The 24,507-nt window shown below is 51.2% G+C and overlaps 1 protein-coding gene across 5 annotated transcripts in view; it reads right to left on the reverse strand.

The window, feature by feature from the left end:
* The window catches only part of KSR1 (kinase suppressor of ras 1), a 168,557-nt gene that overhangs the window by 34,862 nt on the left and 109,188 nt on the right, over positions 1–24,507 (reverse strand). For 2 of the 5 annotated variants that reach the window (XM_054670970.2, XM_054670971.2), the window contains exons 3-7: positions 12,384–12,531; positions 8,529–8,988; positions 8,343–8,347; positions 3,089–3,149; positions 726–809 (exon numbers count right to left, since the gene is read on the reverse strand). In XM_054670970.2, coding sequence (XP_054526945.1) covers positions 726–809; positions 3,089–3,149; positions 8,343–8,347; positions 8,529–8,988; positions 12,384–12,531 — 758 coding nt within the window. Of the gene's footprint in view, positions 1–725; positions 810–3,088; positions 3,150–3,959; positions 5,877–8,342; positions 8,348–8,528; positions 8,989–12,383; positions 12,532–24,507 lie in introns of those variants that run through there. The other 3 variants (XM_054670969.2, XM_054670968.2, XM_063799679.1) reach the window with 2 other exon arrangements.

The raw sequence follows: 24,507 nt of genomic DNA on the forward strand, positions 1-24,507 counted from the left end.
TGATATGCACAAGACCCACCATCTACGGTCTGACTGGAGCCCAGATGCAATCACACATACTAGCTCAGGTTCTCAGAGCCATCCCCATGGTTGATGTATACATTAAAAATCAGGCCCAGAAAGGCAAGTGCCTTGCCCCAGATCACACAGCAATGCAGGGGCAGAGTGGGCTGGGCACCGAGCCTCCGAGGCCTCCCTGCATTAGGTGAGGACAGCCGGACAGCAGGGGACACACTCTGCCTAGCCCACACTGTTTCCTATCCTTGACCTTCCTTCCCACCAGAAACCACAAGGCATGAGAAAATAAAGTTGGACTTGTACAGAATCTGTACCCTCTGCTCACTCTCCCCTTCCGCAAGCCAACTCCCTGTTTTTACCATCGCCTGTCTGCCACCTCTCGAGGGCTACAAAATGCAAGGCTAAACTTCAGAACTCCTTACAGGTCCCAGAACAGTCCTCATATTCCTCCAGGCCTTAGTACAAGATGCACCCATGGCCTGGAATTCTCTTTTCCCCTTGGTCTACCTTGTAAACTTCTATTCATCCTTCAAAGCCCACCTCAAGTATTCCCTTCTTCCAGGAGTAACTTGCTTAGTCTCCCTGAAGAGGCCTGATCACTCCCTGGTGTGCTGAATAGGACTATGAATAGCAAGTATAGGGAAGCGCGTTTGATTTACTGAACTAAAAGTGTCTGCTCCCCCCACCCCCACTCCTCTTCCCATCACCTGCAATGCTTGCACTTCACTCCAAATATCATGCTCTTCTGGCACACGTGGCAGACCTGCGACAGCCAGGACTTGGTGGAGAACCTGCAGAGGGCGGACACAGGCACATGCTTGCACCAGCTGGGAGGCCAAGGCCCAGCCACAGAAGGTTTCCCATGGAGCTCCAGGGCAACTGGGAGTCTTGGCTCCATCCCAGAGCCCCGTGGGCCCTCTCCCAGAGAGGACAGAGATACCCAGGGGCCACTGCTTCTCCTCTCACATTTAAATTTCCCAGATGCAAAGTCATCATTGTCAATATGCTGAAGTTGGTGTGGTCATCTGGCAGTACCAATTTGGCAGCAGCAATCAAGAGTACAAGTGCGCATACCCTTTGACCCCACAGTTCTTAGGAATTCTTAGGAATTTATACAACACATAGGCCCACATGTGTTGCAAGATATATGGACAAGGTATGCCTGCAGCATGTTAGCAGCATAAAGACAGAAAATAACCTATGTGTCCATCGATAGGAGCTGACTAAAGTATGGTCTTTCCATACAATGGAACACTATGCAGCAAGAAACTAAAACAAGGACGCTCTTTCTGTGCAAATATGGAATGATCTCCAAATCACATTGTCAAGTTAAAAAAGTAAGGTACAATAAGATATGATCCCATTCACATGAAGTTCAAGTACAGGAAAAAAACTAAGCTATGACAATAGAAGTGAATAGTAACCACTGGATGGTAGCACTGTCAACTAGGGAGAACTAAAGGTAACTTTCTGGGTGCTGGAATGTTCTTCATCTTCATCTGGATGGTATACACAGGTGTGTGTATATGAATACATAAATTCACATACACACACACGTGCATTTTGCTCTATATAAATTGTATCTCCATTTTTGAAAAAACAAAGTATAGGATTGTGTATAACATATGCAGTATTTGAGTAAAAAATAAAGGAGGAAACATATATACATATTTGTTTGTATAAAATATCTCTAGAAGACAACACACAGCTAACACCTCTTTAAAGAGGGGGTTGAGGAGTTGAGGACAGGAACAAGAGGGCAATTTTCTGTTGACGTTTCAACGTATCAGTGTATTTTCAATCCAAAATGTAGAACATTAAAGAAAACACGAAAGATAGATTTGAAGGAAGGACGGGGGCTGAGTGGGTGGTGTCCTCCAGAAAAAAAGCGCAAGGCTGGTCCACAGGGTGGGGAGGCCTAAGAGCAGAAATAACTCATATTTTTGGAAACACAGATTTTTTTTAACGTATTGTATATCACAGTAACAACAGAATGAATGCCAACAGTATTTGGGAAGTAGTTTGTAATGCATCCACCAACACTAGCTCATTTGATTCTTATGCCCATGCCAGGGAGTGAGGCAGGTCCAGGATTCTTAGTGTGCAGCCAAGGAAACTAACTCAGAGAGGTCAGGTGATGTTCCCAAGGTGCCACAGTTGGGATGCTGTGTAACAGGGTCTGGATCCCAGCTCTCTGAACTTAAGAGTTACAGAGCTTCTCGGTAAGAGATTCCACTGGTCCAGCAGAGGCCAAAAAAGGCCCCGAGCACAAGGGAAAGAGAACAGACTCTGGGGGCAAACAGCTAGGTTTGAATTCTGCCTTCTGCCTACTACCAGCTGTAAGATGCCTCAGACACCTCTGCAAATAGGGTTAATGCTAAGCCTCACAGGATTTGGGAAGGATCACAGATACGCCGTGTAAATGGAAGGTAGCAGAGATCCATAGATGTTACTCTCTCCACCCAACAAAGATGGGAGCTTCCGGTGGCAGGGGACGCCAAACTGCATGGCGTGCCTTTTAAGGAGTTGCGATCCGGCCTCCCCAAGATGCAACCAGGTCTGTGGAGGCTCACACGTGCACACGTGCTGTCTCCCTCACTGGGTTTTAATTACTTCTCACATCAACACTGGGGGTGAGGGGAGCAAGAACCTTAGGGGTGGAGCCCGGGAATCTGGATTTTCAACAAGCTCTACAGCGGACTCTGATATGCGGCCAGTTTCAGGACTCATGTGACATCGCACTGGATGTAGGGAAGCTCCTGTGACTCCTTCCCATGACCCTGACCTTATTTCTCCCGGGACCTGTGTCCTGGGAAAGAAGGAAAGTGTTTTCCCTAAGCAGAGTGAGGAAGAGACCCGAGGAGGTGCAGATGAGGGAGCTGCAAGTCCATGTGGCCACCCTGGCAAGGTGAGGGCTCCAGGTAAGTGCAGGGCCATGTCCCACAGGTGAAATGGACAGGCCCGTCAGAGGCAAAGAGCTCGCTGAGAAACAGTGACCAGAACTCCTGGCCCCATCTGGGTTCCAGCCCGGCTCTGTGCCCTGCTCCCCCTCCAGGCCCGCTGTGCCTACCTGTGCGTCACTGACAGCCCGATATCCCTCCGTACCATCTGTGGGGATCCATGCGAGAGATCTGCAGGGAAAGAGGCCGGATGGGCAGGCTGAGGAACTCCGCAGGCGACAGCTCGTGCCCATGACTTCCTAGTTCAGAGACCACAGGCTAGAGGGGGGCGCAATGGTTTATTATATAAGCATCTCCCTGATCTATGTCCATCAACACAGGAGCAGGCCAGGCTAGCCCAGTGGCATGGTGTGGTTCCCCTCGCCTCGCTTGGTCCTCTAGCTTGCTCCTGGCCTCTGAGGATGGCTCAGTCAGCTGCCCCTGTGATGTTTCCAGATGAGGAAGAAGGCAGGCTGGAGAGGCAGAAGGCAAAGCCAGAGTGAGGGCAGAAGCTTCTACACAGCCCAACCTCTTGCAACCTCTCACCGACACACCACAGGCCCCCAGTGTGCAGGGGCTCAATTCTGGGTATTTCCTGGTAAATGGCTGAAGCTGTTTACCTCAGGTGGAGGGCCGAGGCTAGCCAGCCCATCCAGTGCCTTTCCAGGCAGAAGCCCCTGGAGGATATTCCTCTGGGAGAGGCCACTGCCAGATATGGGCAGATAGAACGAGGACAAGGTGAAGCTTTACCACATTCTCGAGTGGGCCAGCCCCACCCAGGTACAAGCCTGAGCCTCTGGGGACTTCTTGGGCACCCTCCTTCTCTGCTGAGATAAGGGCCATACGCTTTGGGATGCCCCTGCTGCTGGCCTTCCGGAGGACGTTCCCTCTCCCAGCCTGGGATTCCCCGTAAGAACAGGCATCCCTAGTGCAGTAGACAAGCTGCTGGAAGCACTCTCTCCACCCACCGGCAGCCCGCACATTCAACTCACGCCCCCATACTCAGCGCCATTGCCTCCCAGAGCCAGCCCATGGGTGGGCTTCGGGGGTCCGGGAACCCTCTGGACTGGTTCAGTAGAATGTTGTAGACTTTTCTCTGGAAAGAAGATCTAAGACTTTCATCCAATCATCAAGGTGACCTGTGACCCAGAAAGGTCAGGAACACAGTGCTCGAGTGTGGCCATCTCATGTCCTCTGAGTCAGAAGGTCCCCCGAGGGTGGCCACTGCCCCCCTCAATCCCAAGTGCTGGTCTAGCACAAAGATGGACTCATGAAGTGCTGGTTCACTTGAGGCCAAGTACCACATAACCAACCTCCATGAGAAGGGTGTGCCGGAGGTACTGAGTCCTCCCACATCAAGGAGAGGGGGATAGGAACAATCTATCTCACCCGCAGCTCTCCCTGGCACATCTGCCATGAGGTTGACTTGTCCCAACTTCCTCCTGGGGCTCACCCCACCCATCAGCAGCCAAGGCCACCAAAACACATGGGCATGACTGGGCGCAGTGGCTCACATCTGTAATCCCAGCACTTTGGGAGGCTGAGGCAGGAAGATCACCTGAGGTCAGGAGTTTGAGACCAGCCTGGTTAACATGGTGAAACCCTGTCTCTATTAAAAATACAAAAATTAGCCATGTGTGGTGGCAGGCACCTTTAATCCTGGCTACTCGGGAGGCTGAGGCAGGAGAATTGCTTGAACCCGGGAGGCAGAGGCTGCAGTGAGCTGAGATTGCACTACTGCACTTCAGCCTGGGTGATAGAGCGAGATTTCGTCTCAAAAGAAAAAATAATTAAAAAACACGTGGGGCCAAAGGTGCCAGCTACCAGCCTAGGAGAAACAGACTATGTTGGAACTTCAATCAATTAGCCCCAAAAGCCACCTTATGATCTGCACCAACTTCTGTGGGCATGGGCAGTGAGGTGCTATATGTGCCAAGCACCGCCTCCATCTGATCTGCATGGAGACACTGGCCCTGAAGGCCTAACAATCTCACTGCTCCAGTCCCCGTGTTACCATAGCAATTGGAGGATGACAGGGCTGGGGCTGTCCTAGAGATGGGGGTGTTGAATGTTCCTCCAAGGTTCTGTGAAGGGCCCTGGGAGTTTCTGCCCGGGCACTAAGGGAGGGAAGTGTAGCTCCTCTTCATGCTCCCCCTGTGCCTCCCTGGGGTTCCTACAGCCAGCTCCACTTCAGCATAGTCCCTGCCTGCTGTACCCCTCCTCATCCCCAAGACCCCGCCCACAGCTACGTGACTCTCCTTAGCCAGCTCGGGATAGTACAAAAATAAACTCCTATTTTGCTCAGGCAAAAACCAGACATCTCTGCATTTCCAGATAATTAAAAGCAGACTCCAGAGGCACAGCTGTCTCCCTCCGCTCTGACTCATGAGAGAGGCCCCACAGCATAGCCACGTGCAGGAACGTGCTCCCAACCTGGAGGTGGGGGTGGGAAAGGGGGTCAAGGGTTGCCCAGGTGTCCTCTCCTCCCAAAGGGGCTTCTGCATCTCCCATCTTTTGGGGCCTCATTCAGAGCTGCGCTACATTTCTGCCTCCAGGAATGTCCCTTTCCTGAAGAGCGGGGTCCCAGGACATCAGGTGGGGTTCTGGAGATGGCTAAAGTCTAGCGAAATCAGGCAGATGGCACCGCCTTCCCAGGGGCGCTGCTTTACCGTGGCAGCCCAGCAGGCCAGAGTCCCTGCTGGAGAGTCTCGGTGGGGAAGGGCAAGGTGCAGACAGGGCTCTTCATGGGGCTGCCTGTGGGCTGAGATGTGCTCAAGGTCTCTGCTTCTCAGAGAGCAGCCACCAGCTGGGCTGAAGCCAGCCAGTCACTTTAAGGCCACCTGTCTTAGGGCTATTTCCTGAGGCGGTCACCAGCACCTCTGCTTCTGGACTATGGAGAGGCTGAACGGGCTAAGAGGTGGGTCAAAGAGGTCCACCCCCGATGGGGACAGCAACGCACACACGACTCCCAGGTGGTAGAGGGGATGGAAATGAATCTCTCTTACCAAACCTGGAGGAGACAAAAAGCAGAGAGGGGGATTACGTCACCATGCTGGCTCGGCGTGTTCCTAGAACACTACCCTTGGGCGGGAGCAGGCAAGGGGCTGGGACGTAGGACTCTGAGGCCTGGCTTGAGGCCAGACTGGCTGATTGACTCTGGGAACCCCTGCAATCTCTGTGGGGACATTTCCTCAATGGAAAGGACTAGAAGGGCATTCCCCAGGCCTCCCCAGGGAACATCTAAACTCAGTGCTGTGCACTTTAATACATTAGCTTACGTAAGCCTCGCCAGCAACCAAGCATGGTAATTAGAGTTCAGCCCATTTCACAGTCAAGAAAACTGAGCCTCAGGAGGCTCAGTAGGTCACATGGCTCACAGTGGGAGAGCCTGGCCCAGAGCCAGGCAAGAAAAGGGGTCAGTCAGCTGGAGAGACCAGGCCTGGTGGCTCATGCCTGTAATCCCAGAACTTTTGAGAGGCTGACACGAGTAGATCACCTAGGTCTGGAATTCAAGACCAGCCTGGCCAAGGTGATGAAGCCTTGTGTCTATTAAAAATACAAAAATTAGCCAGGTGTGGTGACACATGCCTGTAATCCCAGCTACTCGGGAGGCTGAGGCAGGAGAATCGCTTGAATCCGGGAGGTGGAGGTTGCGGTGAGCCGAGATTGCGCCACTGCACTCCAGCCTGGGCAGCAGAGCAAGACTCCTTCTCAGAAAAAGAAAAAATAACTATCAGTTGGCAAGGGTGTGGCTGGACAGGAGGGCAGAGATAACAGCTGTGCAGAGCAGAGGTAGCCCCTGAAAGGAGAGTCAGGCAGGGACACACCCTGAGCCTCCCCAGGGGGCAGCCACTGCCCCCGAGAACACATGGAGCTGGAGGAAGCAGAGCACTCAGGGGTCACCAGAATAGTGAGGTGGCCTGAGCGTCACGTCAGTGCTGGTTCTGGTAGCTCTGCAGGGACTGGACTCAGAATCCCAGGGTCTGAGGCTCAGTCACTGGCTGGAGTTTGAGGCTAGTTGTGTCATCTGCCTGAAGCTGTGTCCCTGCCACCTTCTAGCATGGGAATGAGACCACAGCTTTCCTAATGCTCTTCTTGGGAGAAGATAGAAACACAGGGACTGGGTTGAGCCCACTGTGAGGCCTCCTCTGACTGACCCATGTTCTTGTGGCCATCATCACTGCATTCTACAGCCCCTTCTGGGTGGGACCCAGGCCCCAGCAGGACAGCCCGAGTGGGAGCAGCAGGGTCGGTGACACCTGGATCTCTCCTCCTTGGGCAGCATACTTAAACCCATCGGAGCTGTCCAGGCTCCATCCCATAAAGGACCCTAACAGCATGCACTGGGAGAGGGGATCAGGCCCGTTCCAAAGATGACTCCAAGGCCCAAGATACACCAGGGCCCAAGGAACCCCCTAGAAAAAGGGTGCCCTTATTGCTTCTCGGCCTTTTGGCTAAGATCAAGCGTAGGAAAGGGGTGCCCATGCCGAGGAGAGAAACCAGGTGCCCCAATCCTCAGGGGTACAAGAAGGTAAGAGGCACCCAAGGAAAACACTCCCTTTCTTTCTGTGCTGCCAAGGGTATACTGACAAGGGCAATCTTTGTAACAAAAAAGACAATGATCTAACGCCCATCAAGAAGGGACAAGATAAACTATACAATGAAATAATATGAACAAGTCAAACAAATGGGGTTTAATTAATTATAGACATACACAAAACTGCTAGCCTGGTTGGCTCCTGAAAGGGGAACCCTGTGACTGAATAAAAATGGTGGGGTAGAGTTTTCACCATGTACCCTGAGAAGCCACAGAGCTGCTGCGCTTTGGACCATGTGACTGTCTCACTTGTTCAAAATATATAGATAGAAAAATTTTTAAGTCAAAAACTAAACAAAAGAGTAAAACATTCCAAGATGTACTGACATGATGTTCTCAGAGATACCAAGGGAAGTTGAAAAAACAAGTCATGGGACAGAGTAGATGGTATGGTATCTGACAGTCACTAGTGGTTTCCGCCAAATATTCCAGTTCTCCCCTCCCGGGCGTGTGGGCAAAGAGCACTGTTTCATTCTCCTGTTCAGGTTGGGCCAGGAATGGTGAGTGGAACTTCCAAGAAGGAGTACTCAACTGCCAGGGCATGACATCTGGAACTCACTTCTCCCTCTGCCACCATGGCCAGCAATGTTCAGACAGTCTGGGCCCGGAAGGAGGCTGACCCATGATGGACAAGATGGACAAGATGGACAAGGCGGCATGAGCAAGAAACAAATCTTTGTTCCTTTAAGACCTGGTGATTTAGGCATATCTGTTATTTCTGTGTAACCTGGCCTACCCTGACCCATACGTGGCATCACGTCATGTGCACGTACGTGTACATACAAAACCAAATCTAGAAGGATTCAGCCCACACCACTAAAGTAGTCTGAGGAATGGACTGAAAGATGGGGGCACATTTTACTTTTGACTTTACACACGTCTATAGGGGTTGATTTTATTGGTCCTTCCGTATATCTTTATGATTAGAAAACCACAGAGGGCACTTTTGGTAGCTGCCCAGAAGGAGCACTCACCTCATCGAGGAGACGTCATCAATGCGGTTCCCCAGCTGAGACTCATGGGACTTGCTCCGGGTGAGTGTGGGGAAGCTGGGCAGCAGCTGGAAGACCTTGCGGCTGGGTGGGGGGGGCGTCCGTGGTGGCTTCAGCTTGGTGTGCCGTCGCAGCTGGGGTGTGGTGGGCGGGGTGATGAAGCTGTGCAGGGCACGGGGGGTCAGCCGGCCGCTGGCGTGCAGGGGAATACAGGTGTCTGAGAGGCCCTCACTGAAGCTGGGGGTGGGGGAGTCTGAGGCGGGCAGAGCTGACACGGAGATGGAGCGTGGGCCCTGGGCGCTGTTGCCTGCTCTGCCCAGCTGGGAGCTCCCTGGGGGCCAGGGCAGGCTGGCTGCTGAGAGGGTGTCCGTGGAAGGCCCTGAGCCACTTTCCCGCCGTGCATCCAACGAACTCCAACTGGAGTCCTCCTTGTGCTCCCCTCCTGTGGACCAAGATGTGGAGTCACAGATGGTCAGGGCTGGAAGGCATTCACAGGGGAGATGGCTAGGGGCCAGAGATGTTCAACACCTGGTGTGAGGCTGCACTGTTTCTTAAGGGAAGGCTTCAACTACCAACCTTTACCTGGTTTATAAAGGCCGCTCACTCATGCGCACACATTATCTAGCCAACCATGAGGCCCTCGGCGCAGATACTACCACAGGTTGAGCATCCCTAATCTGAAAATCCAAAATCCAAAATGCTCCAAAACTTGGGAATTTCTGAGCACCGACATGACACTCACAGGCTGTATTGCACAAGCCCTGCCTCCCTCCTCCCTCCCGCAATATCTGTTCTTCTCCCCAGTGTACAGTGGAGGTCACTGTGACTCAGGGAGGCCACAGACACTGCCCAAGGCCAGAGAGCTAAGAAAGTGGTGGGATGGGAATTGAAAACATCGATCTCAGCACCATGCTCCCCACCTTGCCCCCGACAATGCTACTGATTCTGAATAACCTAGAGCGGAACAGCTGTGGGAGGTAACAAGCTCCATCAGAGGTGGTCAAGCCACTTCTCAAGAATAGGGGGGATGAATTAGCCTTCCCAATTCATAAGTTTCTTTGCACATCCCATCCCCTCTTCAAACACCCTTCCTCCCACCTGACTGCAGTGACTTTCTATTCAGGAACCGACTGGACAGGAGCTGCTCAGTCCCTGTGCTCCCATACCGCTTGCTCCTTACGAGCTACAGCCATGACTGACACTGTAGCTCATAGACTGGCCTACTGGAGGCACCAAACAGGTTTCTTATTGAGCAGATGAAAGGATGAATTTCATGAATCTATGAGTAAGCCTGCTACCAAAGGGAGCAAGCTTGCCACCAAAGGAAACAAGCCCCAAAGTTGCAAGTTGCCTATTTAATCACCACTGCTCTAGGCCCACTTGAGGATGGCCAGTGGGTCTTGATGTGTGCACCGACACCAGCTGATTGGCAGTGGCTGCTTGAGAATGACACTAGAGTCACACAGAAACATCTGTGGGTTAGTGATATCTGCCTCGGGTGAAGGACTGGGAGGTTCAGCAGGAATGTTCATCTCCTATTCACCAGCACAGACAACCATCCTTCACTCACTTTTTTTTTTTTTTTTTTTTTTTTTTTTGGTGAGACAGCGTCTGGCTCTGTTACCAAGGCTGGAGTGCAGTGGTATGATCTTGGCTCACTGCAACCCCTATCTCCCAGGCTCAAGCCACGCTCCCACCTCAGCTTCCTGAGTAGCTGGGATTACAGTCACACACAACCACTCTTGGCTAATTTTTGTATTTTCTGTAGAAACAGGGTTTTGCCATGTTGCCCAGGGTGGTCTTGAACTCCTGAACTCAAGCAATCAGCCTGCCTCAGCCTCCCAAATGCTGGGATTACAGGCCTGGGCCACCATGCCCAGCTGTTCACTCACCTTTCTTTAGACCAGAGATTGCAAAGGAAATGACTTCAACACTTTCTATCACCTCATAGGCCTCACACTGAAAAGAACATCTAATACATGCCAGGCTCTGATCTAAGGACTTTACGTTAACTCATTTCCTTTTCACAACAACCCTGAGAGAGGTGTCGTTATCACTGCCATTTTACAGATGAGGAAACTGAGGCAGAGTGAGGTGAAGTAACTCACCAAGGTCCCACAGGTTCTAAGTGGCCGAGCAGAGTGCTGGGCCCAGGCAGGGCCCAGGCGGTTTCATTCCATAGCCCACCCGTACTCTGACTAGACTTCTCTCACCAAGCCCCATGGGGATGCAATGAAGATGCTGTGATGCACAATCTAATGGGATCACTGGTACCCAGCGGATCCCAGCAGGTGCCCGTGAAGTGCAGCCAGCACTGGGCAGACGAAAGGCCTGTGTCCTGGACTGTGATGGGGCTAGGACTCTGCTGGGGATGCAGAGGCACCACAAGCTGAGACTAAATGAGAGAGAGGAAACCCAGAAAATGCTTCTTCTTCAGGGGCCTCCTCTAAGGCCTGCTGGAAAAAGCACCCTCTGAACAAGAAACCTGAGTTCAAAGCCCAGCTCTGCTCCATGCCAGGTGTGGGGCCCCAGATGACTCATCCAACGCCTCCAGTGGTCAGAGAGGCCTCAGCTACAAAGTGAGCTCAACACTACCTCTTACAACGGTGTGGCCACAATATGTGTGTCACACGCCTGGCACACAGTAGGTGCATAAATTAGTGATCTCCCTCTCTTGGCATCTAGGACAGGTAGACAGCAGCCTGCATGACACAAATAGGTCACTACCACTTAAAAGCTGACTCTTCCACAATTCTTTAAAATCCAGGCATAAGGAGGAAGCAAAGAAGGGCTGACAAATTACCCCAAAGATCTCAGCTTGGGTGGCAGGCATGGGGACAAACCAATCGCCATCAGGGCCCAAGGTTCAAATTCTGGCTCAGCCACCAACTGCTGTGTGCCCTTACCCAAGCCCTTTCCCTCTCTGAGCTCAGTCTCCTGTAATATGTGAGAACAAGAACACCAGCCACACTTCTGTTGTGTTTATTTTCAGCATCTGCCAGGAGACCTGGCAGGTCAAGATTTTCTGAATTGAGTGCAACTTTCTACACTGTGCCGTGTTCAGAGGACTTGATACAATGAGGGCAGAGAGGAAATTAAGCCCGATCCTCTCTGGGAAGAAAAAACCAGGCAGAATATAAACCTCGGTGCCTTCCTTAAGCCTCAGGCAGACGGAGATAAGACAGGGGCCTCAGATAATTAAAAACCAGGCCTGATTCCATTCATGAGGCTTATTTTAATGCCTTATCTATGTGGTAGTGGGACCATTAAGTCAGGCATTTGAAGCTGTTTCCGAGGCAAGATTTAGAAAGCCTGTGAATAATTCCCAAGGACCTCGTGGCAAGGCCAGGATTACACACTTTGCCTGGGACAGCCACGTACACACTCCCAGCTAAAGAGCCATAGAGTTTCCCTAATCACCCTTGGCTCAGGCCCACATCAGCGTGTGCCTTCTGAGCACAGAACCCAGCCAGCAATGGGGACAGGAGAAGACGGGGAGAGGGCTGGGGGCTGGAATGTGGGAAGCTGGCAGAGGGTACACAGAGCCCTCAACAGAGAGGAAACCATGCCAGGCCAGCCCAGCCCAGCAGACAGGCCTGGGATTTCTAACCATGGCTGAAACCCCTCAGATTCGGCCTGGCCAGACCCACCAGGATCCAGAGCCCTGAGGACCCTGGGAGAGCTTCTCAGGAGGCTGTGAACATCCAACCCTGGCCTTTCCAGGCTGCCCCAGAAACCCTGGGCCCCGCTTGCCCCGCTCCATCACCCACCATAGTGAAGGCCACAGCCCCAAGGGCACCAGGCCAGGCAAGGGAGAGGGTGGCAGGCCCCACGTACCCAGGCCTGTCACCTTCCGCAGGCAGGTGAGGGCATACTGCAGACGGCCACACTCATCCCCGCTGGCCCCGCAGCGCCGCAGCGTCTCCTTCACCTTGGCCTCATTCATCTCCAGCAGGGCATCCAGCGTGAGGTCTCGGGGGATCTCCTGAGGGGACAGAGGGACAGGCAGAGAGGCCGTGAGCAGTCGGCTGGGCCGGGAGCCCCTCAGCCTCAGGCTGGCCTCCTGCTGAGTGGCAGGGGCCAGCTGCTGGCTGGGCCGGCCTCTGACCAGAGCCACCACGTGCTTGGGGACACAGGCAGAGCTCCCTGGCCCCCACCCTCCAGGCTCCCAGAGACAGCAGCTGAAGCAGACTCGGTGGGGGGTGAGGGGAGGAAGTAAAGACCAGAAAGGTTTGGACGAGGGCATGTTGCCCAGCTTGTTTCTTCTTACTCCTCTGCACAGAAAAAAAACAGCGAGTCATAACAACTTTTTAGAATGACGAGTACTTCAGACAAAGATGGCCCTTCACAATTTTGTTGTATCTGAATCAGATAAGAGAGATTTCAAATCAAACTGGCTCAAGAAAGGAAGGATTTAAAAAAAAAAAAAACAAAAAACCTCACCAAACACTGCAGAGGCACTTACTGCCTCACCTGATTTCTATCAAAACTTTTCACTGGGCCCACCTGACAGCTGAAGAAAGAGGCTCAGAGAGATTATGTCACCTGCACGAGGTCACTAGGCCATACGGCGAAGAAAGTGGCAGGCAGAATTTTAAGGTGGTCCTGTGACCTTTGTCCCCTGGTGTTGCTCCTGATCTTGTTACATTACAGAAGTCTCCCTCTTATCTGCAGTTTCAGTTACCAGCAGCCAACCATAGCCTAAAACTATTAAATGGAAAATGCCAGAAACATTCCAGAAATAAACAATTTATAGTTTTAAACTATGCACCATTCTGAGTAATGTGATGAAATCTTGCGCCATCCAGCTCCATCCCACCGGAGACGTGAATTGTCCCTTTGTCCAGCGTCTCCACACTGTCTCCACTCCCGGCCTGTTTGTCACTTAGTAGCTATGTTGGTTATCAGATCAACTGCCACGACCTCTCCCCACATAGGCACTTTATCATCTCACAGCATCACAAGATGAGGGGTGAGAACAGTACAGTAAGATATTTTGAGAGAGAGAAGAGAGACCACATTCCTGTAACTTTCATTATAGTGTATTGTTATAATTGCTCTATTTTGTTATTGTTGATTATTAATCTCTTACTGTGCCCAACTTACTAACTTTATCAGAGGTATGTATGTATAGGAAAAAACACAGTATATATCATATATATATATATATATATATATATATATATATTCAGTACTATCCATGGTTTCAGGCATCCACTGAGGGTCCTGGAACATATCCCCTACAGAAAAGGGGGGATTACTATATACAGCAAAAGGGAAATTATCCAAGTAGGCTTCATCCAATCACAAGAGCCCTTTAAAAGCAAAGGGTTCTCTTGAGCTGGTAACAGAGAAGTCAAGAGACCTGAAGCGTGAAAAGCAGACTTTGAAGAAGGAGGGGAATGGGGGTGGCCTCTGGGAAAAAAAGTAGGCCCTGGCTGACAGCCATTGAGGGAATGAGGACCTCAGACCTCCAGCCACAAGGAAATGGATTCTGCCAATAACCTGAATGAACGTGAAGTGGATTCTTCTCCAGAACTTCCAGGTAAGAGGAAGGCCTGGCCTACACCTTGACCTCAGCCTTGTGAGACCCCAAGTAGGGATATAAGCAGAGCCTGTGTGGATTCCTCCACCTAGAGAACCATGAGATGATAAGCGGGTGGTATGTTAAGCTGCTAAATTTGTTATGAAGCAATGGAAAATACAAAGAATGAATGGCAGAATCAAGGCTCAGTGGACTTCAAAACTTGTGCCCTGTCCTCTCATCAGGGAGGGAGGAAACCTCTCCAGCTCTGACTACTTTGAGCCACATGACACTGTCAGAGGCACTGGAACCAGAGCCATTCCATCTTGAATAGGGGCTGGGTAAAATGAGGGTGAGACCTGCTGTGCTGCATCCCCAGGAAGTCAGGCATTCTTAATCATAGGGTGAGAGAGAAGGTCACAAGATACAGGTCACAAAGACCCCATGATAAAACAGGATGAGCTAAAGAAGCCAGCCAAAACCCACCAAAACCAAGATGGTATCCCAAGTGACCTCTGGTCTTCCTCACTGCTCATTATATGCTAATTATAATGCATTAGCATGCTAAAAGACACTCCCACCGGCGCCATGACAGTCTACTAATGCCATGGCAATGCCCAGAAGTTACCCTATATGGTCTAAAAAGGGGGAGGGGCCCTCAGTTCCAGGAATTGCCTGCCCCTTTCCCAGAAAATTCACAAATAATCTACCCCAGTTTAGCATATGGTCAAGAAATAACCATGAAAATAGCTAACTAGCAGCCCTCAGGGCTGCTCTGCCTACGGGGTTGCCATTCTTTTGTTTCTCCACTTCTCTAATAAACTTGCCTTCATTTTATTCTGCGGACTCACCCAGGATTCTTTTTTGTGCAAGACTCAAGAACCCTCTTTTGGGATCCGGAATGGGACCCCTATATCCAGCAACAATACCAAACCTGGGACAAATATAAAAAACCAATGGGACATGCCTCTGGTCTCAAGTGGCCTACAGCCCAGTGGGAGGAGTGACAGACATTTAAACAGGTAACTACAATGCAGTAAGATGCGCACTAGAGCAGAGAGAGTTCAAAGAGCTATGGGACCAGATCAGACCTTTTTTTGTCTTTAACCCTTTCTATATTTTCCAGATTTTCTGTAACAGAGAAGGCCAGACATTCCACATCAAATGACTGCTATAAAGCTCACAGTTCTTGAGAATCTAAGCCAATCCTGATTTTTAGCAAGTTGGGTCTAATTTTACTTTTAAGGACTAATTTCATTGTCATTCCATTTACATGCTGTAATTCCTTGCCTCAAGCGTCAAAACTAACCCTAATGGAGATACCGGCTGAGTCCTGAAGGTATGAGGCCCAACCCATACCCCTCTCTCCCATAGCAAGGCTGGAGCTAGATGCCTGCCTTTCTGTATTTGTTTGTTTTTTACTGTACCCGCTGACGGCAGATGCTTTTGTAGCTTTTCAGTATATTCTTCAATCTTCAGGGCTGTAGGCAATAATCACATCACCACTTAGAATGATTCACACCAAAATAAAGCCAGACACATAACTGTACCAAGAAGCTCATCACTGGTTGGCCAAAACCCTGGTTGCCTTCCAGAAGATAAAACTAAAGTGTCACAGGAAACCACTGATGAGAACGGCACCAGTAGGGGAGGCAGATTAGACAAATGGTGCCATGCAGAAGCTTCTATTCAATCAACATGTCTTGCTTTCTTTCCCTTAGCCTGTCTTCCACTGAAATGAGGTTTGGATATCTTTGCCCTCATTTGACTGTTAAGAGCACCTTGGCGATACCGTCAGGGTAAGCACAAGAGCAACCTTCACCTTCTCTGAACAAAGCAATCCTCTACTTGTCCGGAAGGGTGTCCTCAGTTTGTCTCTCCACCACATACTCCAAGGCTGTGATGACTCAGCAGTTTGCCCAGATGATGATAGAGATGTTTAATGGGGCTGGGGAGGGAGCCAGGCTGAGGAAACCCAATCTTCAACCTAACTATAATGCAAATAGGGATTCTTTTTCTTTCTTTTTATTCATCTCCTCCTCACCCATACCAAGTTTCAAGTTCTCAAAGTAACTACATTTATTATTACAAACTATTTGCCAGAACAATATGCCTAGGGCTTTGTATACATTATTTTATCTTTAATCAACTCCGCAAGTAGATGGAGTTAAGTCCATCTTACTGAGGCTCAGAGACTTCACAGCTTAACAAGTGGCTGGGCAGAATTGAAACCCACGTGCGCACGATTCCAAACCTCCTCCAAATATTCCATGCTGTCCACTTGTTAACCTGGCAAAGCCTTGGGATACAGCAGCTACCTTTCAGGGGAAATTATTTTTTTCAAAGTAAATTAATTTCTACCTACTTTCAGAAAATAGAAGTGAGGTACAGAAACAGCTGGATTGGTTACAGCTCCTTTGCCTTATTTGAACAAGATTCGAACAGTTGGCTACATTTGATTGGCACAAGTGCAGTCTACAGTGTTTTTATACCTCCACTTGTTATAGTTCATGATATACAGAAAAACCTTTAGGCTGAACTTAAAATATCTAAGGAGGCAGCTCTAGGCTAAACTTGATTTAACACACTTCTCTGCCTTTTTACTGAACAAGAAACCCAACGGCAGCAATGGCAATGCTAAACAGAAACCCCCCGCTTTCCTCCCTTGGTGTTGGGGAAAGGGGCAGGCAATGGAGGGGCACCAGACCTTCTGGTTTTAAAGAAATCTGAATTTTTATTTTTAAATGGCTGGCTTTTACATGGTGATAACTAATTCAAATCTGTGCAAACAAAACAAATTATGTCCATGAGGAACATGGGGCTTCCAGGCCTAAGCGCGGAGACCCCATGGGAAGAATCTGATGCCTTCCAAGGTTAATCTGATCAGTGAGTGACATCTAAAACTTTATTTCTGTAGGCAAACGGGGAAGGATGCAGGCCCAGTAGCAAGTACTCCAGGGGACCAGGCTTTCTCAGTGAGGGGCCCACCCTGGAAACAAAGTGCCCCACCTCCCAACTCTACAACTGACTCTGAGACCCAATGTTAACTTAATCAAGAAAGGAAAGCTACCAGGAAGGTCGCGTGGCTGTGAAGGCCCCTGCGAGGGGCCCTGATATCTCCCAGTATCATGACTCAACAGTGCCCCAAAGCAACTCAGCACCCCTGAAACCTCACACATGGATGTGACTCGCCCACCCACAGTGACAGGCACAGCCAAGTCTGATTTAGGAAGATGTTTTCAAAGCAGAGTAACTCACAACTTTCCTGGATCATCTCTAAACCAAAAACAAATTAGGGAATCAGTTTTGCCACCTGCTGAACGTGAACTCGCAGGTGAAGCCACTCTGAAACCTTCTCAGGTCTGAGAGGCTCCAGTGCCCCAGGAGGGCATCCCATCTGCCAGGAGGTGCCCAGAAGATGCTAAGTTGTCTCAAAGCCAAGGGCAAAAGGCCCCTCTCTCTGCCCATACCCCAAAGTTCTGGAGAACCCGGCTGGGAGTCCGTACTGCTTCCAAGGAATTACTGCCCACCCCAGCTTCTGTCTAAAGAACAAAATATGGAACTACAAACCAAAAACGGAAGACATGGATGCCCAGACCATCATAGGAGATGCCCAATCCATCTTGAGAGATGCCCAGTCCCAGCTCCGACAAGTCTCAGGGTTAGCATGGGTGCACACAGGTGGGGATGCAGGAATGAGGAGCAGAGTGACAGCATCAGAGATCATTGGCTCCCTGCCTCTGCCTGTCTCCCTCAAACCAGGAGATATGTTCTCCAGTAGGTGGGATTAAGTTATTCTTTCTGATAATAATTGGAGAGCAGGGCCAGTTGAGTGCTGAGGTCACTCCCAGTCTGTGACAATCCAGTCATGTCATTAGCAGGAGACTGCTGGTCTCCATTCTCTCCAGTGGAGGGTGAGGATGGGTTTGGGCAACGTGCTACCCCCTCCCCCAGCAGCTGGCAGAGGCTGGCGTCACAGGCCACGCTGGGTAAGCCGGCAGCTCAGGGCCACTTAGGTATCAAATGGTATCCAGGGATTTACTAGCAGCCACGGGGCTGCCTGGGGTCTATACTTAGAAACCTGGGCCTGCTGACACTGAGAGGCGCCACACTCCCTGTGGCCAGTCAGATGGACCAGGAAAATGCCAGGGGCGGCACCGCTGCTGTACCGGCCACGTATACAAACACATTGCACTTCACGCAAGAACACGGGTGAAAGCTGGGTTGAAGGAAGATCAAGAAGCAAACCCAGGCTCTGTGTTTCTGTTCAGCTTTGCATCCCTAGAACATGCCTCAGGCAGTGCTGCTGGAACACAGGTCCATCTGTGGAACCTGGATCACCGGTGTGCATGGGTGATGAAAGGGATCCTTAACCCCAGACCTTTCCCCAGGAACTGGTCAGACCAGAGAGGCCAAAGGTGGGCTCCTAGAGCCCTGTGGGTGGTGACATAGGACCCTGCACATCCCTCTGAGGCCAGAGCCCAGCGGGGCTGGAAAGAGAGAGAGAGAGAGGAGCAAGTGGAGAAGGTTTCTATGGCAGCCCAGGCTGGGAGCCACATGTCTCAAATTGGCAAGGGAGCACCTGACAGATGTTTCTTCTACCTGCACCCACCATTGGGGCTCATGGAGAGGGAGGAGTGAGACTTGGATAGTAACAGTCAGATATTCTGGGAGGCACAGGAAGGGCTGAGGCAAGAGCCCAGGTCAGGCAGCCTCCAGGGGCTTCCACAGAAATCAGCAGAAAGCCTGGGGATGCTGGCTTTGCTTGTGGCCAGTTCCGGGCCCAGCCTCCTCACTACCCCACCCCTGGGAAGCAAGGCAAACAAAGCCCCCTCCCAGGAGAGTCAGTTGGTTCCTTGAGGGCAAACTCCCCTCTTAACACCATTCCCTAGAGGCCAACACAGTGAAGCAAAGAGCCAGACTGGGTCCCCGCAATGCCCCTGACCTCGGACAAGTCCCCGCCCCTCTTTGGGCTTCGGATTTCCCATTTATAAAATGAGTGGTTCTGCCTAGAACAAATCAATGGCTCTCAATCCGGGTTGTGCCCTGGAATTTTCCAGGGACTTTAAAAATGAATCGCAATGCTTGGGCCCCACTTCAGACCGGCCAAATCAGAATTTCTGGAGGTGCGGACCATGAGGGCAGACAGGCGTTGGGGCCCAAAGTCTGGCTAAGGCAGCCCAGGACAGAACAGGTCTGGGGATGTCCAGACCAGAAGGCAGATGTGGCCACAGCACGGCTGTGCTCAGGAGGCCACATTCCTTCCACTGAACTCGAGCCCAGCCCAAACTCACAGCTGTCCCAGGAGACGTCCTCTCCTGTGCCCAGGTCCCTGCCTCCCTCTCCACAAAGCAAATAGGGGCTCACAGTGGGGAGCTGGGCTTGAACTGGAACCTTCAGGATTGGCTTCTTCTCACGTATGCATTGGTAAGCCTGGGATTGAAAGCTTGTTTAGAAAGAAGGTACAGTGGTGGGTGTGGAGGAATAGAGGTCAAAGGGGAGAAGGAGATGAGAGGGGTTCAAGAAAGGGCAATAAGCATTTATTACACATGTCCTGCGTGCCAGGCACTCTGTCAGATGAACCACAGAGGTCAGCACATGCAATCCTCCTAACAGCCTGAGATGGGAGATAAGGCTGAGAGAGGGCGGGTAACTTGCTCAAGGCCACACAGAACAAGGCCATCTCAACCCACCACCAGCCAGCCCTTGTGTCCACCGCCTTGAATTATGAAGTGAGCCCTTTTTCCCAGGGCAGCGTTTATTTGCCACCACTGGCATCACAGGTCACATATGACTTTCCAGACCCCACACCGCTCTATCCCTGGGCCCAGCTAGGGTGAGCTCTGGCAGTGGGGTTTAAAGCAGCTGCAGGAGGCTCCTCCAAGGAGGTCTCTCCATGTTCCCTTTTAATCCCACTTAGCCTCCACTCCAGTCCTTTGGAGGAGGCTGGCACTTTTCAACTCTGCCTGGGACCAGATATCTAGCTTCCAGCTGCACCCGCTGTCACCACAGCCACCACTTTCTCTCCAGGCCAGCCCACCCTCCTGGAAAGCTTGTCCTGTGGCTGCCTCCTTGCTCTCCCTATCAGCGTGGAAAGGCCCCATTCCTCCTTCTATAAATCCAGAGGTATAATACATAGTGTGAGAATAGGCAAACTTTTTCTGAAAGCCACACAGAGTCTCTTCAGCTTTGTGGGCCACATGGTCTCTGTCGAAACTGCTCCACTCTGCTGCTGTGGCACCACCAGAGCCACAGACAACACGTACACAAATGGGTGTGGCTGTGCTCCTGTAAAATTTAACTATGGATACTGAAACAAATTTCATGTAACTTTTACGGGTCACGAAATATTCTGTTGTTTTTAATTCCTCCCGCCAGTTCAAAATGTAAAAACCATTCTTAGTTCACAAGGCTCTACAAAAAATAGTGCTGGGCTAGATTTGGCCCATGGGCCAGAGTTTGGCAACCCCCAAACACATAGCAACGCTGTTGGGCTCCACCTCCTGGTGGCCCTGGGCCTGGCTCCTCCCTCCTCCTTTCCCACCTCCCCACCTAACCCCCATCACACAGTCAGCAGGACAGGCTTGCGGGCACACCCACATCTTGTCACCTTTCTCTGCATCATCAACACACATTTCTAAAACCAGGCTCCTGTGTGAAAATGGCCGGATGTGTCCTGCATTAGAGAAACACACACAGCTACTCCAGCTTTGGGCACTGGTGTGTCCCACAATTACTCCCAAAATGTAGAGGAGATGGGAAGGCTTCTACAGAGTGGGTTTCCCTACTCCCAGGATGTTTTGTAACATTTTACAAAATGCATGATTGTAAAATTTTAATTTTTTTAAAAAAAACAGTATTATCCACAAGATCCCACACTAGAACTTGAGTCAAAATGAATACATTAAATTTTTTAGACGTTTAAAGAACATTCAAAAGGAAAAGTGGGTCAGGATGGAACGTGGGAGGGTGAGCCACAGCCAAAAAGCTGCGTTAACCTTGGGTGACACTTGACTTCTAGGGGACTGGCAAATGAGAAAGTCCTGCCCTGCACAAAATAGGGCTATGTGCAGGGGCTAAAGCTGAGGGCCTGGGATCAGAGGCCCTTTCAGGGATGGCAGCTGGCTGAGGATGGGGCTACAGAGGAGGGTAGGGACAGGACGTGCCCCTCAACAGGGACACTATTCCTCTACGGAAGGCAGAGCCCTGACAGCAGGCCTCAGCTGGGACTGTTGCCGGCAAACTGGGATGCGGTAATCCTACGAGGAGGGTGCAGGGTGCTAGGTGTGGCTAGAGATCTAACTCCCCATGGGGGACCCCAGCTCTCCTGGGGGTCAAGGCACTGACAGAACTAAACAGGGGTTCCTGGGTGTGGCCATGTCCCCGGCATCTTTACTGCTCCCCCTCCCCATTCTCCCCTGCTCGGACACACCATTGAAAAAGAGAATGGTCAGACGAGTCCCCTCCTCCTCCACATGCACAGGGCAAGAGCTCGGAATTCAGCCAGTGAGGGCCCTGGTGCCAGAGGGCATCCAGACTATCAAATAGGCCTCGGGCACCAGCCTTGGAGTCTGGTGGGTCCCTTGTGGGGCCAGAAGCCAAATCACAGATGCCGTCCACCAGAGGGACATGCCCCAGTGTTTAGCACGTGAGGTCTGTCCTTTGGGGTGGTCTGTCCATTCAGATGGGAGATGAGCCAGGCCACAGCAAGTGAGCCCAGAGCTGGAGACAGAAGAACCAGGCTCCTCCGCCTAGGAACAAGAGCTGTCGGGTTTTGGAGCTGCCCCATGGGGGTCCAACTAGGAGACAGGTGTCTCAGGAGCTCCTGCTCCCCTCAGGCAGCCTCTCTGTGGTTTTCTAGAAACCTTGAAAACAACTTCTGCCCCACAGCAGTAACAGGCATCAAAGCTATGGGACCTCAACAGAGACCCTGAGCAGATGGCCGAGGAGAAGCTGGGGAGACCAATGCCACAGCTACCAGGCTCTAGGGGCACGCACGAAAGGGGCCAACGGTTCTTCAAGGGGTCGGGAAGAAACCCCTTCTCTGCCGAGATCAAAGGCAGGCTCCAAAGGGAACTTAGGGACAATCTAGTCAGCACTCATTTCACAGAGGAGAAAACCTGCCTGGGTCACCCCAAACAATGGTGCCAGGACCAGGATCCAGGTGTCCAGACACACTTGCCAGTAACCAACGCCAGGATATACCATGCCCCCGGGAGGGCGTGCCAGTTTCCAGCACGCATTCCCTGCCCAAGTGCAAAGGTTTCATTCCTTCCAGGTTTTCTGCACTAGTCCAAGAAGGGAGCCAAGGTCAAGATGTCCCTGAGGTCTGCCCTGAGAATCACCTCCCTCTGCCTAAGGGACGCCAAGTCACATGAGTGCCTTGTGGGCCCAGAGCCCTGTGCAATCCAGAAGCAATGCGGCTCTGGGCTCGTGGCCTCACCTGAAGCCTAGCCAGGTCCTAGGCCTCAGTGGCTTAGAAGGTGGCAGATGGGCGGAACTCCTCAAGTCCATGTTCTTGCCCACTCCTACCCACTACCACTTTTTTTAAAAAAGAGACGAGGTTTCACTATGTCAGGCTGGCTGGTCTCAAACTCCTGGCTTCAAGCAATCCTCCTGCCTCGGCCTCCCAAAGTGCTGGGATTACAGATGTGAGCCCCACCCCCATTTTGGTGACAATGCACTTTTCTTCTTTTTGAAAAGAAGAAACAGATCCCACGTCACCAGCGACACCCTAACGCCCAGGTCCTGAGACCCACTCAGGGCCATGGCACATGGATTCTTACACAGCTTCTTGACGTATTTTCCCTTTTCACAATCAGTCTAATCATAAAAATAACAACTATTGGTATTATCACCACTGTGTAAGTAGCCTAGGCACAACTGCTTGGTAGCTAAGGAACTGAGCTTCATAGAGATTAAGTTACACACCTTAAGACACTGCAAGCCCTAAGTAACAGGGCCTGGATTTGGACGTTGGTCTGTGTGACCCCAAAGTCAGCACTCACAGTCTCTATAACCATCGGCCTCCCTGGCCTGGTCAACCAGAAGCATGGAGAGGTAGAGCTGGATCAGCCTACACAGCTCCACGTTCTTAAGCTCCCTGTAAAAAAGCAGCATGCTCAGAACAAGTGTGTGTCCTACTCAAAAGCAGGAAATGACCAAACACTATTCACTAGAAGGATGGGGAGGATCTATTTCAGGAAAATTCTAACTGATCCCCAGTGACTTTATCACACAGAAGACAGCGAATGAAGTCATGAAACAGAAGCACCTTCTGCCCCAACATGCGATTTCTCCACACGTGTTCTACAGCCAGTTAGCAAAGCAGGGACTCAGAGTCTAGCAAACAGACTCAACTCCAGGGAGCTGTGGAATGGCCTCCTGCGCCCAGACCCCCGTGCCTACCTCATAATCCTCCAGCCCAGGTGGGCTCACGCCTCGGGCTTCTCTTGGCATCCCCAGAGGTGGGGGCCCTGTGCCCCTGGACAACTTGGCTGTCACCCAGCTCCACAGGCGATTCATGACAAGGGGGCCTGAGCCCAGGGTCCCCGGCAGCCCTGGCCCCCAGTGCAGTGTCCCAGGGAAGAAGGAGGCAGGGAGAGGGGTTTCTGTTTTCATGACTGTAGTGAACAGTCACTGCAGCCAAAAATAGTTTGTGCCTGGGAGCTGGGGAGTCAGCACATACTTCCCGGGGCAGGTGCTGGGTGGGAGATGTGCAGGCTCCAGCAGGCCCTGCAGCAGGGGCTGGGGACCAGGCACCCAGGATGTCCAGGATGCGAGGCCACCAAGAGGTTTTCCCTGCCTTGCCACCTCCCTCCAAAAGGTAGGACCTGAGTCAATAAGAACACGGTCATCTCCCTCCTTCCAGTGAATCATCTGGGGAACCCCCACCCCCACATGAACTCCAACTGCCCCCAAGCCCCTGCAGCTTCTCGCATGCTTCGGGTGGGTGGTATGGAGACCAACAGGAAGAACCCTATGAACTGCAGCAGATGCCTGGGATGGCTCATGGGACAACCTTCAAAAGGATGCTCAGCTGTCAAAACTCCTAGAGGTCTACACCAGAAACCGTGAACTGGAGTCCATGCAAATGAAAAAAAAAATGTAGAAAACAGTTAAGTGCTGGCTATCAGTGGCTGGCAGGGTTATGTGGGGGTTTTATTTTATTTTTAAACTTTTCTGTATTTTAAAATTTTTCTACAATGGATGTTCATAATTAGATTCACAGAATGCTGTTTTAAAATAATAATTAGTGGCCAGCTGTGGTGGCTCACACCTGTAATTCCAACACTTTGGGAGGCTGAGGCAGGCGGACTGCTTGAGTTCAGGAGTTTGAGACCAGCCTGGGCAACATGGCAAAAGCCTGTCTCTACCAAAAATACAAAAAAATTAGCCTGCTCTGGTGGCGTGCGTGTAGTCCCAGCTACTTGGGAG

This window comes from Pan troglodytes, chromosome 19, assembly GCF_028858775.2.
Source record: "Pan troglodytes isolate AG18354 chromosome 19, NHGRI_mPanTro3-v2.0_pri, whole genome shotgun sequence".
In the NCBI taxonomy this organism is placed as follows: Eukaryota; Metazoa; Chordata; class Mammalia; order Primates; family Hominidae; genus Pan; species Pan troglodytes.